Source organism: Streptopelia decaocto (genome assembly GCF_964273445.1).
Source record: "Streptopelia decaocto genome assembly, chromosome: 12".
In the NCBI taxonomy this organism is placed as follows: domain Eukaryota; kingdom Metazoa; phylum Chordata; class Aves; order Columbiformes; family Columbidae; genus Streptopelia; species Streptopelia decaocto.
This window is the reverse complement of record NC_138667.1, coordinates 8,023,446-8,039,088: the sequence shown is the minus strand read 5'-3', so window position 1 is coordinate 8,039,088 and position 15,643 is coordinate 8,023,446. Positions and strand designations below refer to the sequence as shown.

The 15,643-nt window shown below is 39.8% G+C and overlaps 1 protein-coding gene across 3 annotated transcripts in view; it reads right to left on the bottom strand.

Annotated features, from left to right (window-relative positions):
- MAPK9 (mitogen-activated protein kinase 9) overlaps window positions 1-14,422 on the bottom strand; it is a 28,720-nt gene extending 14,298 nt beyond the window's left edge. For all 3 annotated transcript variants that reach the window (XR_014185192.1, XM_082063393.1, XM_082063394.1), the window contains exons 1-7: window positions 14,311-14,422; window positions 9,731-9,905; window positions 6,998-7,127; window positions 5,842-5,900; window positions 4,693-4,831; window positions 4,005-4,170; window positions 2,671-2,742 (exon numbers count right to left, since the gene is read on the bottom strand). Coding sequence is in view for 2 of the 3 variants with exons in the window: in XM_082063393.1 (XP_081919519.1) it covers window positions 2,671-2,742; window positions 4,005-4,170; window positions 4,693-4,831; window positions 5,842-5,900; window positions 6,998-7,127; window positions 9,731-9,852 (688 nt within the window). In the remaining variant the exon portion in view is untranslated. The remainder of the gene's footprint in view (window positions 1-2,670; window positions 2,743-4,004; window positions 4,171-4,692; window positions 4,832-5,841; window positions 5,901-6,997; window positions 7,128-9,730; window positions 9,906-14,310) is intronic.
- Window positions 14,423-15,643: the final 1,221 nt, after the last annotated feature.

The following is a 15,643-nucleotide window of genomic DNA, read 5'->3' as shown; positions in this document are numbered from 1 at the left end:
ATTAGAGTCGAGCCCATTGTGCTCTCAGAGCACTGGGGGGAGGGCAGAAAAACTTAATGACCTATCTTACTTTAGTAATAAAAACCAGAAAACATCAATTTGTCAGTTGGATTGTTTCAAAGTGCTTTACAGATACTGAAAATTGGAAAAAAATAATCCGCAGTACAGGGTTGGACTTGAAATAAGCTCAGTCTATTATCAACAACCCAAATGGGGAAAAAACAAAAAACCCCACAACACCTGCAATTTTAGCACAAAGCATGCAGAGCACATGATGTGAATAAACTTGCAACCTGCAGACAAAACTGCCCTCCCTGTTCTAGTGACCTCGAAATCAAAGCAACCAGAACAGTTGGGTCCACACCAGTGTGCTGCCTACTGCTGGCGGCTCTGCGAGAAGCTGAACACAGGGCCCTTATTACAGTCACAGTCACACAGGACTTTTCACAAGAAAGCATGAATACTCATACTTTCTGCATCAGTCGGCCAACTAGCTTCCTTCACCACCTGGGCAGAAAGAGCACTAAACCCCCTCTGGTGCTCCTAGGCTTTCCATCATTTCATCTTAGGTAGCTACGTTGCCTGTTTTTTCTGCATTTCTCATTCCCAGCAGGTCCCAGTAACTCAGGCCAGTCACTGGCAGAGCCCTGTTCACCCTCCACAGCACCAGCCAGGAGCATCCATCTCCCCGGAGCATCTCAGTCCACCCAGGGCACTGCTGCCCGTATCCCATTGACCGGATGGGAAAACACAAACTATTTCATCTAAAAGCAGGTTTTTCCTGCAGATAGTCAAGGCCACATCATTAGGAAACATGCTGAATGTGGTTCTCTACTCTAAATCCTCAAACAACGTGATATTTTTAAAGTTTAGGTCAATGAAAAAAAAAAAGGCAATAAAAAAATTCAACATTTTATGGCAACGCACACCAGTGTCCCACATAAACCTCACTGTCAAAACATGAAAGAAAAATGACAATCTGACTGAAGCAGCTATCACTCAGGAAAAAGTTCAACACCACAAAGAGTTATCAGTATTTCACATTAAAGGGAACTGAAAGTCTTACAAAAGGAAAAAAACCCTGCAAGTGTAACTCTGCACTTCGATAAGATACCAGGGGAGGAGAGCCCTTGAAATATAGACTGGTGGAACCTCAGCAACCTCCAGAGAACCACAAGTGATAACTTGTATATTTAACAAGTATGAACAAAATTTCCTTCCATAACTCATGAATAAATCAAAGTAGCTCATGCTAACATGCAGGTGAATGACAACATACATGAAGAATTGTGTTAGGTTGGTCTGAAGGCTTCAAAAGGTAAAACGATAAGTATAGAAAGGAAGAAAGGTGGAAAATAAAAAGACTTATTTAACAATCATTTGTATTACTAAATAATGCATGATCAACCACTGAAGATTAGTGTCATGAAATTTAGGATTTAAATTTAAAGTCCTCCTCTATTAGATACACAGGTATATATGACAAGATTCTGTGAAGATATACTTGGTATTTTTAGCGGCGGGCTCAACTTTTACTTGCTAACAAGCAAAAAATACTCCACTTTCTTCAAAATCTTGGACCACAAGTAGCTATGGCTTCTAACGAGCTACAGCCACAACTGGCAATTCTGGTTTAATTACACTGTCTGGGTTCTATTTATTTACTCATCAACCTTGAATGTCTAGGCCTACAACACTACTACTAAGAGAGGTTTTATTAATCAAGGATGACATCTGGTTTGCTCCAATATTTATAACTGTAGTTTGATAACAAGTCAAATGTTTTAAATTTTGTCTCTAGGGAAATATTTAGAAATATATTAAAATCTTCAAAGAACACTCCCTTTATTTACTGATCAATTCTGTTCACTTAGCACAGCATAAAGATCTGTTTGTGATCCAGTGATGGATTACTGAGATTCCCAGTCTCAAAGGCATGAAAACATATATATGGGGCATTTGTTTTTAATACAGCAAAGTTTCCTACAATTACTATCATACAAGAAAGCAGAATTTTGAGAAGACAAATCTGAGTTAAAAAAACAACCTGGAGGGCAGAATGAAGGAATGACAATCTTACAGAAAAAATAAGCCCAAAATAAAATGTTGATAGAAAGAAGAAAACTCAAAAAGGTTTCTTTTTATATTAGATAATAAAGAAAGCGTTCTCATGCAGTGTGCTTGCAATGAGGACACTGCTGTCCAGCAAGTGCTAATAAGAAAAAAATCTGATTGAAACTCAAAAAATTGTACAATAATAAAAAAGTTAGTCTACTGTTCAAAGAGTAAGGAAAATCCATGCATAGTAAAAGTAATTTGGTAGGCTTTTGCTTATAACACTTATCTACAATGAACAAGAGTAAGAAAATACACTTCCTGCTATTTGTTTTTTAAACCTAACTGTATGCTTTTTTAAGCTACCAAAGCTGAAGCTCTTAGTATAAATTCTATGTATTCAACTAGTACGAATTACATTAAATAGAGTCTATTAAGAAAATAAAACTGAAATCTCAACAATTTGGTTAATGACACTAACTTCAAATAGTACAGTAGATCTATTAAAACATATTATTGAAAAAAATGCTTATGCTTTTAAACTTAAACAGATCAAAAGAATTGTTTTTTCTGTTGGAAGTGGAATGGGATTCAAGGATGACTAGGGAAGGATACGATCAGTGCCTTGGAATATCACACAACCTTTCACCAATTCTCCCATGATGCACCCGACTGACCAGATATCAACTGAAAGTAAAAATGAAATGATCAAATTATGAAGTTTCATGAACCAAAGTGAGGAAAACAAATAAAAACATCTAGCATCTACAATAAAACACAACAATGTAGGAAACCAAACTGCTAACATGAATTTTCAATCATATCCACACCAACTGACTGTTCCTAAACTGTGTTATTAGCATTTGGTAAAATATAATCAGTGTTCACACTTCTGAAATGACCACGAAGAAGGATACAATCTCTTCCTGGGAACAGGACTTTATGGAGGACCATTTCTGCCATAATACACCCAACAGACCAGATATCCACTATCATATGTTAGGTGCAACAAGGACAAAAGATTAAAGAGGTTTTTTTAAATTCCACAATTATTTATTTGTAAGGTCACACTGTATTCTTACAGTCCTGCAGACAATTTGGGTTTTGTCCCATCCAGAACAGCCTCTACTAATGTTCTGATCCATATAGCACTTGCTCTATAACAAGCTGCCTTGTGCATTAATAGAAGCTTTCTGCAGCAAGGTCCTGCGAGTCCCTTGTATCACACAGCCCAAGTTACACGTACACAAAAAGCACAGTATCCCCAAGCCCCTATGACAATGTAAAAACATGTAGTAGCACAGAAGTCCAGAGGAGGCAGCATATTACTGCACAGCTAGTAAAAAACGGCAGGTAAAGCCCCCAACAATGCAATCAGGGACAACTTCCCAGCCAGCAATTTGGTTGGCTGAATGTTCAATACATTATCGCTGTGTTGGATTTAATAAGACAACACCCAGCCTCCTCGAGTGTTATGCAGATTTAAGAGAGTATAAAACATGGTTTATCATAGAGATCTGAAACAGATTTTAATAATAGGAGATGCAAAAGGGGAGACACTGTTAAAAGAAGATGCTTCAGAATAAAATAACATTGATTAAAAGGTTGATTATATTTTGATTTTTTAAATATTATCCAGCATAAATGTCTCAATGTTTTTTTTGGTAGGAAAAAAAAAAAGGCAACAAGACAACAGGACAATCCATGAAGAGATAACACAAAAACAGGAGAAGGAGCAGTATATGTTAAACAGAGATAGGTACACAGAGCAAAGAAAACTATTACCTTCTCCAAAATTATTACAGTGTAATTTTTGCTACTTCCAACACTATGATTAACATACTTTAATAGACATGGCAGGGGGAAACCAGCCCCTCCCTCCCCTTTCTTATGATCTGAAACACTTGAAATATCTTGTCTAAAGCATATGTGTTACTCCAGCAACTTACCATTCTCTTTATATCCCATTCCAAGGATAACCTCTGGTGCTCTGTAATACCGTGTTACCACATACGGAGTCATCATAAAGTTAGTACACGCTGTTCTTGCCAGTCCGAAATCAAGGATTTTGAGTGTACAATCTGATTTTACTACTATGTTGCTGGGTTTCAAATCCTAACAAGAAATTACTTCAGTTAAGGAAGAATCAACATATTGAACAACAACATAGCTATTAAAAATTAAATGTTCAATCGTCCATCACAAGCGATTAGAATAACACACCCCCCTCCTTCAATATACATCACCAGTTTCCTTCACATTAACAACTGCATAGTCATGTTCTGATGTATCTGTTTATTTATACACAGACTAGAGACAAGTCAAATGCTGAACAGCCAAGTATTCAAAAAATTCAGGGAAAACCAGAATTGAAGTTGTCTGCAGGACACATTCAGATGGCTTTTGAATATCTCCAAGGATACAGATATTTAAGGGGTAAATATTACATTTTAAAGACTCATTCTTTAGTAATTTGAAAGGTTCATGGATGGTCATGTTTTATAGACAATCTTTTTGTTTAGTACTATTCTTATGAATGAAAAATATAAACTTATGAAGTAACACCTGCCTTCCCTCCTGTCTCATAAGAATATCTGTGTACATAAAGAGTATTGTCAATGATCTAATACTACCTACTCTGTGGATGATACCAGCTGAGTGGAGATGTTTGATACCACATAGCATTTGGTAAAGAAGATAAGACATTCTTTCATGATCCAATTCCATATGAATAACCTGGCACAAATTTGCATCCATCAGCTCCATAACCAAATATCTAGAGCACAAGAAAGAAAGCATTAAGAAAACTCAAGTCTTACTTTTCATTTCAAGTTTAAGCCTAGCGTGAAATATGTTTAATAAAAGTAACTACTTTACTAGCATAAGTGTCAAAAAGCTTAGGATTTTTTTAAAAAAAATCATGCATGACCAGTTTCAAAATTAAATTATCTATTCAAATAATCTAGCTATTAAATGTTCAATAGTCCATCACAAGCAACTAGAATTCCACTAGTTTCATAAACAGTAATACAGAAGAATAATTCTGAATTTATGCAGCACAAAAAACTAAGACTGACTTAAGCTGATGCAGGAATTGCAGATATTGCAATGTATCAAAAATGATGTTTCCCTTCACTGTATTTTAATTAAAAAAAAAAAAAAGAAGAAAATTAAGAACAGTACAGTAAGGTCTATGAAGGAATTATTCATTTTCAAGTTAAAATATCATCTGCTTACCCCCTTCAGACACACACACACTCCTCCCTTTGCCCAAGAAGCCCATTCACAAACCACAACAGCATATTCAGCTGATGAATGCCCCACCAGTTAAACCACCATGAATCATTTCTAGATCAATTGGCACAGCCAGCAGAAAAAAGAAATACATTCAGTTCTTAATCAAGGCCAAAAATACTGAATGCAACTGATATGGAAAAAAAGTTATATCTGGTTATCCAGACGAAGTTATTATCTTGAGGTGACCCATTTAGCTAAAGGACAACACACACAAACCAGATGTATTTGCTATCAGTAAAGTAAGCCAGTTATATGAATAAAAGTTAAATAACTTTTTTTTTTATTTTCCGCTTTCATCTAACGCATGTAGTGAAACATCTATTTTAGTCTTTCTCAAAGAAAACTAGAAATAAAGACTAATGAAAGGTTAAATTCAGCCTTTAGCTACCCTCTATTTTCTAAGTGTGAAGTCTGCAGGATACTATAAATACAGCTCCAGGGCTCAGGCTCATATTGGTCAGGAAAATTTTTAAAAAATCTAATACTTACACATCCTGAAATTCTTCTAGTGACTTCTGTGGTGTAAATACATTTAATAAACTAATTATCTATAAAAAAAAATAAACATAATAAACTTGAGCTTTAATTCACATAAAAATCCACTACTGCAGAAATTACTATTCAAAAATCAAATGCACACTGCTATTATACTCAATTTGAATGTTACTTGGCTTCACTTAACGTATATACATTCAAAAACTGCTGATTCAGAAACAGTTCAAGACTGCAGCATGTATGCCAAAGGAACTAAGACAAGACAAAACCATTATTTTCTTTTAAAAACTATACGACACCTATCTCCCTGCCTAGCGCCTGAAATCTCTCTCATTTTCCCCCCACAATCCTTTATTTTAAATCCCACGTTGTGCAAGGCTGTCCAACAACACAAACTCAGAGGTGCCCCACACCATTCCATTAAACTTAGATTATTACATACTATTTCTACAAGAACTGCTGAAATTACTGGACTGCCGTCCTTAGTAACCACCTCGCTTTAATTCTGCTACTTCTGGGTTTCACCAAAAGCTTCCTTAAAAGTCAGTCCTAAAAGACTTATTGACTCCAGGAAGTTTGAGACCTCAGTGCACAACTTCAATGATCTGCAATGTTTAGTTCGTGTTAGTATCAGAACGTATCAGTCAACATAAACCTCACGTTCTTGAAATACTGACAGTAAGGCTTTTAAAATATACATGTATTGTCCATAGTATTTAACTTCTGTTTACCAATAAAAGTGCTGCATCCCTGCAAACCCCACTAGTCAAACACTGTAATAAAAATCTTGCTTAAGCTCAGAAGATTTAACTACAGTGCAGTTACAAGAGCCAAGCCCACAAACAAAGCCGCTGCCAACCAGGCTTTGCTGCAGTACGACTTAAAAGGGCAAATGCAACCCAGCAAGGCCAACTCTAAAAAGCGACACTGCTGGTAAACTTGTACCAACTGTGCAGCAAAACTTCAGACTCCAAACAGCTCACCCAAGAATTTCACCACAATTTGGAGAGAACTACATTACCCATAGCAAATCTTTCCAGACTTTCACTATTTTTACATTACTTTGGTTACTAGCAGCAAGTAAGAGAGCAAATCCAGAGCTTTTTAGACAACTTACAGTAATGGGAGAGAAATAGAAAGCCAAACTTACATTCTTGTGATTGACACATTTTAAAAGAACAAGCTCTCTGTAAGCTCTTTTTGCGTGGGTTTGATTCTGAAAAGGACGACTCAGCTTCTTTACAGCAACATTTATTCCAAGGACTGTATCAAATGCAGCACTAGAAGTTTTCAAAGACAAACAACGTAAGTTGGTCTGTTTGAGGGAAAGGAGGGGGCAAAAGGGAGGCAGGAGTGAGGAAAAAAAATAAATTAAAAAAAAAAAATCAAGATTTGAGACAAAGCATATCCACTAAGCTGTTTATACTAATTTCATCTAATTTTCATATCGAAAACAAACATCCTTTAAAATCTACACATCCTTTAATAAAAACAAATAGGCTAAGCAGAAGCCACTGACATCAGAAGTCTTCCTGCATTCCTTTCTGTCTTAAGACTGAATCTGCTGACTCAAGATTCATATTCAAAATTGCAAGGTCTAAAATTATTTTAAGCTTCTTTGAAATCAAGCAGCATTTCAACTGGCTAATCTGTGTATTTGGAGGGTTTGGTTTTTTTTTTTGGACACAGTTGCTGACTGACAATCACTTTGTATCCGCAATAGAAATTTCTCTTTGCTAAAGGAAAGTCGCAACCATGTTTTTGTGATCCATTCTGCAGCTATCAATACTCTCCTGTATGTAGGCTGTTTACAATTACACACAATTGTCATGCCTAGCAGAATATTACATTCATCACATGGTTTTGGAAAAAAAAAATAAAGAACAAATATGGAAAACTCAGATTGCAGGGAAAAATACCAAAGTTTAAAAGTGAACATGATCATTGGTTTTATCTTGTTTTTCAGTTGTGCTTGTTCCTCCCCTCTGCAGTTTGAGTACAGGTGTGAACTCGCTTTAACAGCTGTAAGAATCTAAAGCCAAATTATCTGTATATCCAGAACAAGACTAAAGGATTAATATTCTTCATTATTAACACACAGACTATTCAGCAAAATAAATGTGAATTCACACCACAAACTACTCATAAGTTCAAATCTTTAAATAGTTTCAATTTTAAACAAGGATTCACGCATTACTGCATTTCCATTTAATGTTGCTTTCATAAAGTAGAAAACAACTCTCATTCACATATATTTTCCAAGCACATTTAAGCTCTTTGTCAGCTCCTTCCCTACCTCATCAAGATATGTACAATATCAGACTTTAAAGGACTGTCACATTATAGTATTCTTACAAAACATACAGCTCTTCTGTGATAACAATAATAGTTATAATGAATTATATGCGTAACAACAATAACAACACATTACATTAAGTTTACCAACACAAGACACTGCTTTCCCCACTGCAAAAAACAATAGCACCACAAAGCAGGGCTCACCCATGAGATGTGTTTTCTTCAAGGCATGCCCCAAATTACATGTCCCAAACTTGAATCTATGTACCATTTGTACTAAAGGCTCGCTAGCATTTATTTCAGCTTAGCTCTGTGAAATACGCAAGTCATTATTCAACAATACAATCACTCTCAGATTTGAAGTGTTTATGTCTGTGCAAAACAAAACACAAATGGGAGAAATTCAACTGGCCAGACAACTGGATAAACTATTTTCCTCCCAAATATGAAAGCACTGATTCACTTCATATAGAAGATGTTATCTGTAAATTTAGGTCTTGGATCTATCAATAACTACACCTGGGAATTAGTTTAAAATTAATAATCAATTAGTTTAAAATCAATAACCAAGAGGGTTGACAAGAATGAGTTGTTGAAGTTAATCACAGGTCAGCAGCGGACGAAGGAGCAATGTTAAGGGAAGTGTTGCGATCTGGCAAATCAGGTCTATGTCAGTGCTCACTCTGAGCACATACAAATAAGTCCACCTGAATCTCTTATTTTGCTCATCTACATGGGAGTCACTGACACCACGACTCAAACTAAAACCCAAACCCAACACAATGCTATCTGCTGCCTACACAATCCAAGGAGAAGAATTAAAAACAGACGCATCAACAAACATTTCTGCTGTTACCAAGTAAGCTTTGCCCAACGAAGTACGGGTTGGCACTAAGTCGTGTAGAATGCATTGCTGCAGTCTAAAAAAAACATCTGAAAATGTTTACCTTTAGCTGGCCCAGAGGTGTGGTGCCACACAAGAGACTAAGCTTCAGGATCAGACTAACGAGTCTCCCGTCCTGGACACATAGCTGAGGTGACACACCAAGGAGGAGCGGGCCAGCCCAACCCCTCACACAGCATCCCTTTCTGATTAATCCATGGAGTGACAATGACACTGATTTGCCTCATCCTGCCAGTTAATGGCAAGGCACTGCATTGATGGCTCCTAGAAATGTACAGGAGTGATCGGGAATAAAAGGGGGGTAGAAAGGGGCCATGATGTAGAAATGAGTAAAACCCAGAATCTCTCACCATCTCATTGTCATACCTTACACTGCAATGTCATAACTACAGGGGGAACGTGAGAACTAAAACCAAAAATAAAGTGGTTAATGAGAAGGAAATTAGTTGACCATTTTAATGTATGCAGTTATCCAAATATTAGTTTTCCCCTAAAACAAAAAATAGTTTTGCACCTAAACTAGAGCAAGCAGGTGTTTTCAAATTTATTTAGTCCATAACCCTGTAGCGAGAGAGAAATTATCATCAGTATTTGACATTCTGGCACCTCTATCCGAAATATGTTCTAATTTATTTAAATAGAAAAAGCTATAAATATAAAATGAAAGTATTTATTACTCACCAAACAATCCCCTGTGCCCCTGATCCTATGGGCTTCAATTGCTGGTAACGTTTTAGTACAGTGAATGTTGAATCTGCAACTTGAACACTGTAAAACTGACTATCACATTTACTGTCGCTCATGGTGTAGTGTCATGTAGTTTTCTCTCTCAAGGGTCTGGTAAAGTTTTCAAGATCTTAAAGGGAAATAAAGAAAAATATTCAATCTGTCACTAAGACCAGGCAGACAAGATGGGAAAATATATTACACATATTTTAATACATATTAATTTTTCAATAGTGTACCATTAAATAAGGATTCTTTCAACTTTACGTGTTACCACTGCTAATGAAAAATACTTGCAGACAAGCAGCAAATAATTACAGGTTTCACAGCTTTAAGTAAATGCATGTTTCTATTCCAATCCCTGAAACAAAAAGCAGCTAAGTAAACAACTGTAAAAACAAACAAAACCATCCAAATCAACAACTCACTCTATTACATGAAGGATACTCCCTAACTTGGAATTACTATTATGTTCCAAGATTAATTTCTTTATTACAGAAAAAAAAAATAATAAGTTATGTCTTTCAAACACTAATAATGCAGATAAAAGCAACAGCAAAAACGCATGGAGTCCACAGACATAGAAAAAAAACACCAGGGTTTTAATAAAAGACTTGATTATAACTGCAAAACAGGTTTGAAACAAAACAACTGCCTGCCAAATCCCCACGGCTGCTGCAGTTTCTCCAGCATCCCTCTCAACATAGTTCAGTCGGAGGGCTCTGCCAGGCACCCCGTCCCTGATCTGTACCTATCGTAACCCGCCCCCCACTTCTAAACACACCACAACATTCTCTGCTGTCAGGCACTGTAACTATGGTCCTACAAGAATTAAGAGTTTTGTGCTATAGTTTGAAACAGACTTTCATGTCAGAAGAGAGAATAAGTTATATCCATCTGTCAAGAATGAATTAGAGGTAGGTAATTACATCGACGAGCATGGTAATGGGCTAAACCTCTTCAACTTTAAAGTGCTGCACTAACGAGCATGCAGACCCCTAGTTTTCCTGGGCCTCCATCCCTCTTCCAAACCTTACAAGAAAATTACCTTACTAATTACTGGAGAGATCTCTAACAAATTCTCCTACTTTCAATTTCACATTCACTAGGACAGACAGTGTCATTACAGCCTCGAATAAATTGCACCGTCAAGTGTTCCTTGAAAAGGGAAATGAGAGCAGATCACCTTCTCCCAGAGCAGCTGTCCTAACCCCCCATGTCTGCTTAGCTAAAGAAAGAGCAGCTATTCGCCCTCTTTGCTGGCCTACAGAAGCCAATGCAAAACAGAAAAACCTCAAGAGCAACCCAGAAGCCTGTCCTAAAAGGGCATACAGCCACACAAATAGCTTTTGGCTGCTTCAAGAATTAGAACCCCTCTCTTCCTAGGCGCACACAGGAGGTAGCAGCGTCTTTTCCATGGCTTAAGCCAGCAGATGACCTCCAGAAAATCTGCAAGGAAAACAGGCAAAGGCCTACAAATCCTAATAAAGACTGGGTTTAAACTGTAATGGTTAGTCTAAAGGGATTCTTGAGAAATATCTAGAGTCCCTTTACCTTCTATAGTTCCTCAAAATCTAAGCAGCATTTTAAGAAGTAGATATTCAACTTAGCCTTATCTGGCAGCAATTTAGAGAGTAAGTTTACCTGATATTTCCTCTTAGAAGCTCAAGAAAAAAAGCAGAGGAGAAAGGACCAGCAAAGAGAAAATGTGAGCTACCAACTTTCTGCCTCTGCCACAGCAGTAGCAGGGGGAGGAAGCAAAGTTCATTGAGACAATATTTTTAGGGCCTGTCAAATGTGGTTCCATAATCAGTTCATGGTAACACAAGACCAAAACACCACCTTAAGAGATGCTCTCAACCTTTTCTCCCGCATCCCTGGAACAACCCTAGTCTTCCCTCCAAAGCCAGAGACTCTGAAGTACCAATTTTTTTGATCATAGTCAATGAGCAGCCACAGTATTTTCAATGAAACTCCATACATCGAAAGAGAGGCATGGCTGGAAGGTCAAAATCCTCTCTCTGAAAAAAAGACAGTGCAAAACGGAAAAAGTATAGATTTTACATAAGCTGGGAATCAAGTTGAAGACTTGTTAGCTACGCGAGAACTATGCTGTACCTCTTCTGTAACAGAGGAAAAGGAAGTTATCCTGAACCACAGAAACCCTCCATTTAAGGAACCTTGTCTGTACAAAACCATCTTTTAAAATTAATTTAGCGATCAGGATAACTAGACCAAAAGAGGGATTTAGGCATTGAAATACACAAGTTTTATGTATTCTGACATCCCCTGCAATTCACTGTGCTAAGTACCACACTGCTCCATAAAATACGGAAGAAAAGCAAGGTGAGCCCTAATTTTTACTTGAGCTGCAAGCTGCTTGAAAGCATCAGGACACACATTATTTCAGACGTACACATTAATGTAAAATTAGGTGCCTAGGGGTTGTAGGTCTTCACAGGATGTCAGAAAGACAATCTACTTCAGGGGCCACAGCCCTTGAACAAAAACAGATTTCCCATTGCTCAGTGGAAAGTATATCCAGCAAATTAGTTTTTTAATCCTGAGCTAATTTGATTCATCACTGCAGCTAACATACTCTACACTCCTCCACTGCAGGATTTTTTTTTAAATAGACATTACTTCCATTTCTTAAATATAAGTTTTCATTCATGGTTTCCTAGCTGCAGCTGCACCAAACAGGACCAGCAGCAAACGTAAAAGACACAAGTATGGTCAGCAAACATACTTATTGATAATAGCATATTTCTGAATCACAGTGTTTTGGGATGGTTTTCTATTTTAGAGCATGCACAAGATGCACATAAAGTGAGTGGTTTGGGTTTGGTTTTTTTTTTAATACAATTTGCTTGTACAATTAGGGAAACTTAAGAATGACAAAATTGACTGAGCACATCCCATGCAGGAAACTTACAGTAGTGTTTTTCAACCTGCAGCTCATGAAAGGTAACTAGAAAAATAACCAACACATCAAATCCACCATCAGTCAGCTCGTGAGTTGTTACACAGAATTCCATGAAGAAATTTTCAAGAGTTGAAAGCAACTGCACTATAGCAAGAATACTGTATTCAACAGTCACTTCCCTAAAAGGCATTTATTAAAATGGCAACTTATTATTAACCAGATCTATCCTCTGGATATCTTCAAGTCAAAAGCTTCTGAAACAAACAGGTTATAGCAGTTGGGAACACACTCCTGGGGCTGTTTTGGTTACAGAAATGTTATTACTGACTATGAAGCATACAAACATCAAGAAACTTAGCTTGATTTTTTTTTAAACTTCAAGACAAAATTCTACAGCTGACAGAATGACCAGACAATGAACACATATGTGTTTTTTATGAAAAGACATGGAAATTCCATGCAGAAAATTTCCCTTCATTCTCTTATTCACCCTTGCAAATGCACTTCAAATCCAGATGTGCACTTTTAAAGACTCTTAGCCACTAGTGTTATGTTGTGCATTTTGTCTTTTAATCTTTACAGCAATAGATATCAACAGGTATGAGTCCAGCTGCACAGTCATCCAGAGTTATATCCTATCCCTCCACTACCAACCCTCGAATAGTCTGTTACAAAGGTAAGTATAGCAAAGCAGCAGCTGAGCAGCATCAGTGGGTTACAGCAGTGCAGAGGTACTCTGGATCTGTTTAGCTCTTCGAGAAGTCGACACTTTTATTTAGGTAAACCAGGCAATTACTGACCAAAGGTTTTACCAACTACCTGTTACAGTATCACTCGGCTGTTACACATACCCGAAGACAAACTCTGGATGTATCTCAGCTCCCCTGCTAGGGCTAGTTGGTGGAGAGAGAGATAAAGTTTATACGTGCATCTCCCATAACCAATTATGCGGTTTTAAAATTATGTACATAAATGAGCAAGAGCACTTCTAACATTTCTTCTAAAACTTCTGCTGAGAAACCGCCTTGGCTCAACAGAAAGCTCCGCTTCGCTTCGCTTCCCTCCCCTCGAGCGGGCGCGCAGCTCCGGCCTTTCCCCCGGCCCGGCCGTGCTCCCCCCGACCCTCTCGGGCCGGAGGAGCTCCAGGGGACGCCAGGCCCGGCCGCACACGGCGGCAGCAGCGGAGCGGCAGCCCAGCCGCCGGCGCTTGGCAGCGGACGGAGGAAAGGGGCGATCCCGCCCCGGGGCCGCGCACGAAGCAAGAGGGGCGCAGGCGGAGAGGCAGCGCCCGCCGCAGAGGAGCGGGCCGGGGCCGGCACTGCGGCACGGGGAAGGGCGGGGGGCTCGGCCAGGGCAGCCCCGCAGGAGAGGGGCGGAGGAGGAAGGGAAGGACCCTCAGCCCTGCCGCCTGGCTCCCCCATCTCCCTCCCGCTCGGCCGGGCCCGGGGCAGCGGCACACGGGGAACCGCGGCTCTACCTCGCCCCGGCGGGTGGGGCCCGCGGCGAAGTCGGCGACTTCGGTCGCCAAAGGGCCGGCCGCCGCAGCAGGGAGCTGGGCCCGCTCCAGCCCCACCGCCCGCAGTGCCCCCCTCGCGGCGGCCTCCCTCACCCTGTCCTCCCCCGGTCGGGCTCCAGCGGGACGGGGCGCGGCGCTCGCGGGCCGCTGCCGCCTCCTCCCCCGGCGCGCAGAGCTGCCCCAGCCACAATGGCCTCCCGGTGCTCCACACAGGCCGCGGCGAACCCACACCCGCTGACAGACAGCTGCTCAACCCAAACGTAACCCTCTGCCAGCAAAGATCAACCAATCAGGCACCGGAGGCGGGACCTACTGGCCGCTATATAAGGGAGGGCCATGAAGGCCTACAGCAGAGATGAGAAGTTGGGGTTAATGAGGTGGGAGACACCCACCCTCCGTCGTGATGTCATTATCGCACGTCAAACTGTCACCATATTTATGATGTCACCTCACAGGCGTGCCTCCTCATGAGCTGCTGTGGTGTCCACACTAATGGGTGGTACTGTTGTTTCCTCACAGCTGCCCTGCTCCAGAAGTGCTCTGTGAGGTGAACACCACTGTGTGTAGGAAGCCCTCAAACCACCACAGCAAAATGACGTTGCATATTGGGAGCCTGTCACAATACCACATACCACAGTCGCCTCACACCTGTGCTTTGGGACGATGACAGAGTCCCACGCGCAGGGTCCCACAGCTGCAGGTGCTGAGCCGTTGGGTCTGCGATGGCCCCAAGCTCTGGGGCAGGATCCTCACGCAGCTTTCCCAGGAGATGGGTCAGAAGGGAAGGGATTTATTCCCTGCCCAGGTAGCCCAGCTATTTTTGACCCCACTCGAAAACCATGAGCCTTCTATACAGTACCATACCATCTGCCTTGACATTAGGACTGCATGTTTTTTGAAACAGGTGTTGGCTAAAAATAAACTCAAAATATTTTTCCACCTCTCCTATGACTAACACCAGCTTGCTTTTTGTGATTTCTGTTCTCATAGATTATTTTAGAAAACCACACTTGTAAATGTTTTTAATAAATCAATTTAATGTATCATACAGACTACATGATGTGAGTTTCCTTTAATAGCTTCACTTTTTAATATGAAGAGGGTACTAATTCTAGACACAGATTTGATTTGACAATGTTTGATTTATTTTCTAGCAGCTTCTTTGTTACGTTTTCATACCAATCCAGTATTAATATTTTGCAAAAGTTGAGTCTTTCTAGTTATTGACACGTACCCTGGGGGGAGAAATACTGTTATGTGGTGGAAGCACAGACCCTTTGGAAGGCAGGGAGCGTTTCTGTGCTCTGGTGCATGCTGTGGTGCTACAGTTGGTTACTCTGTGGCTCGTGCTGCGAATTTGCACACTTGGCAGGGCACACCATGAGAAAAGGTAGGTGACTCCATGTAAGCATGGGATTAAGTGATT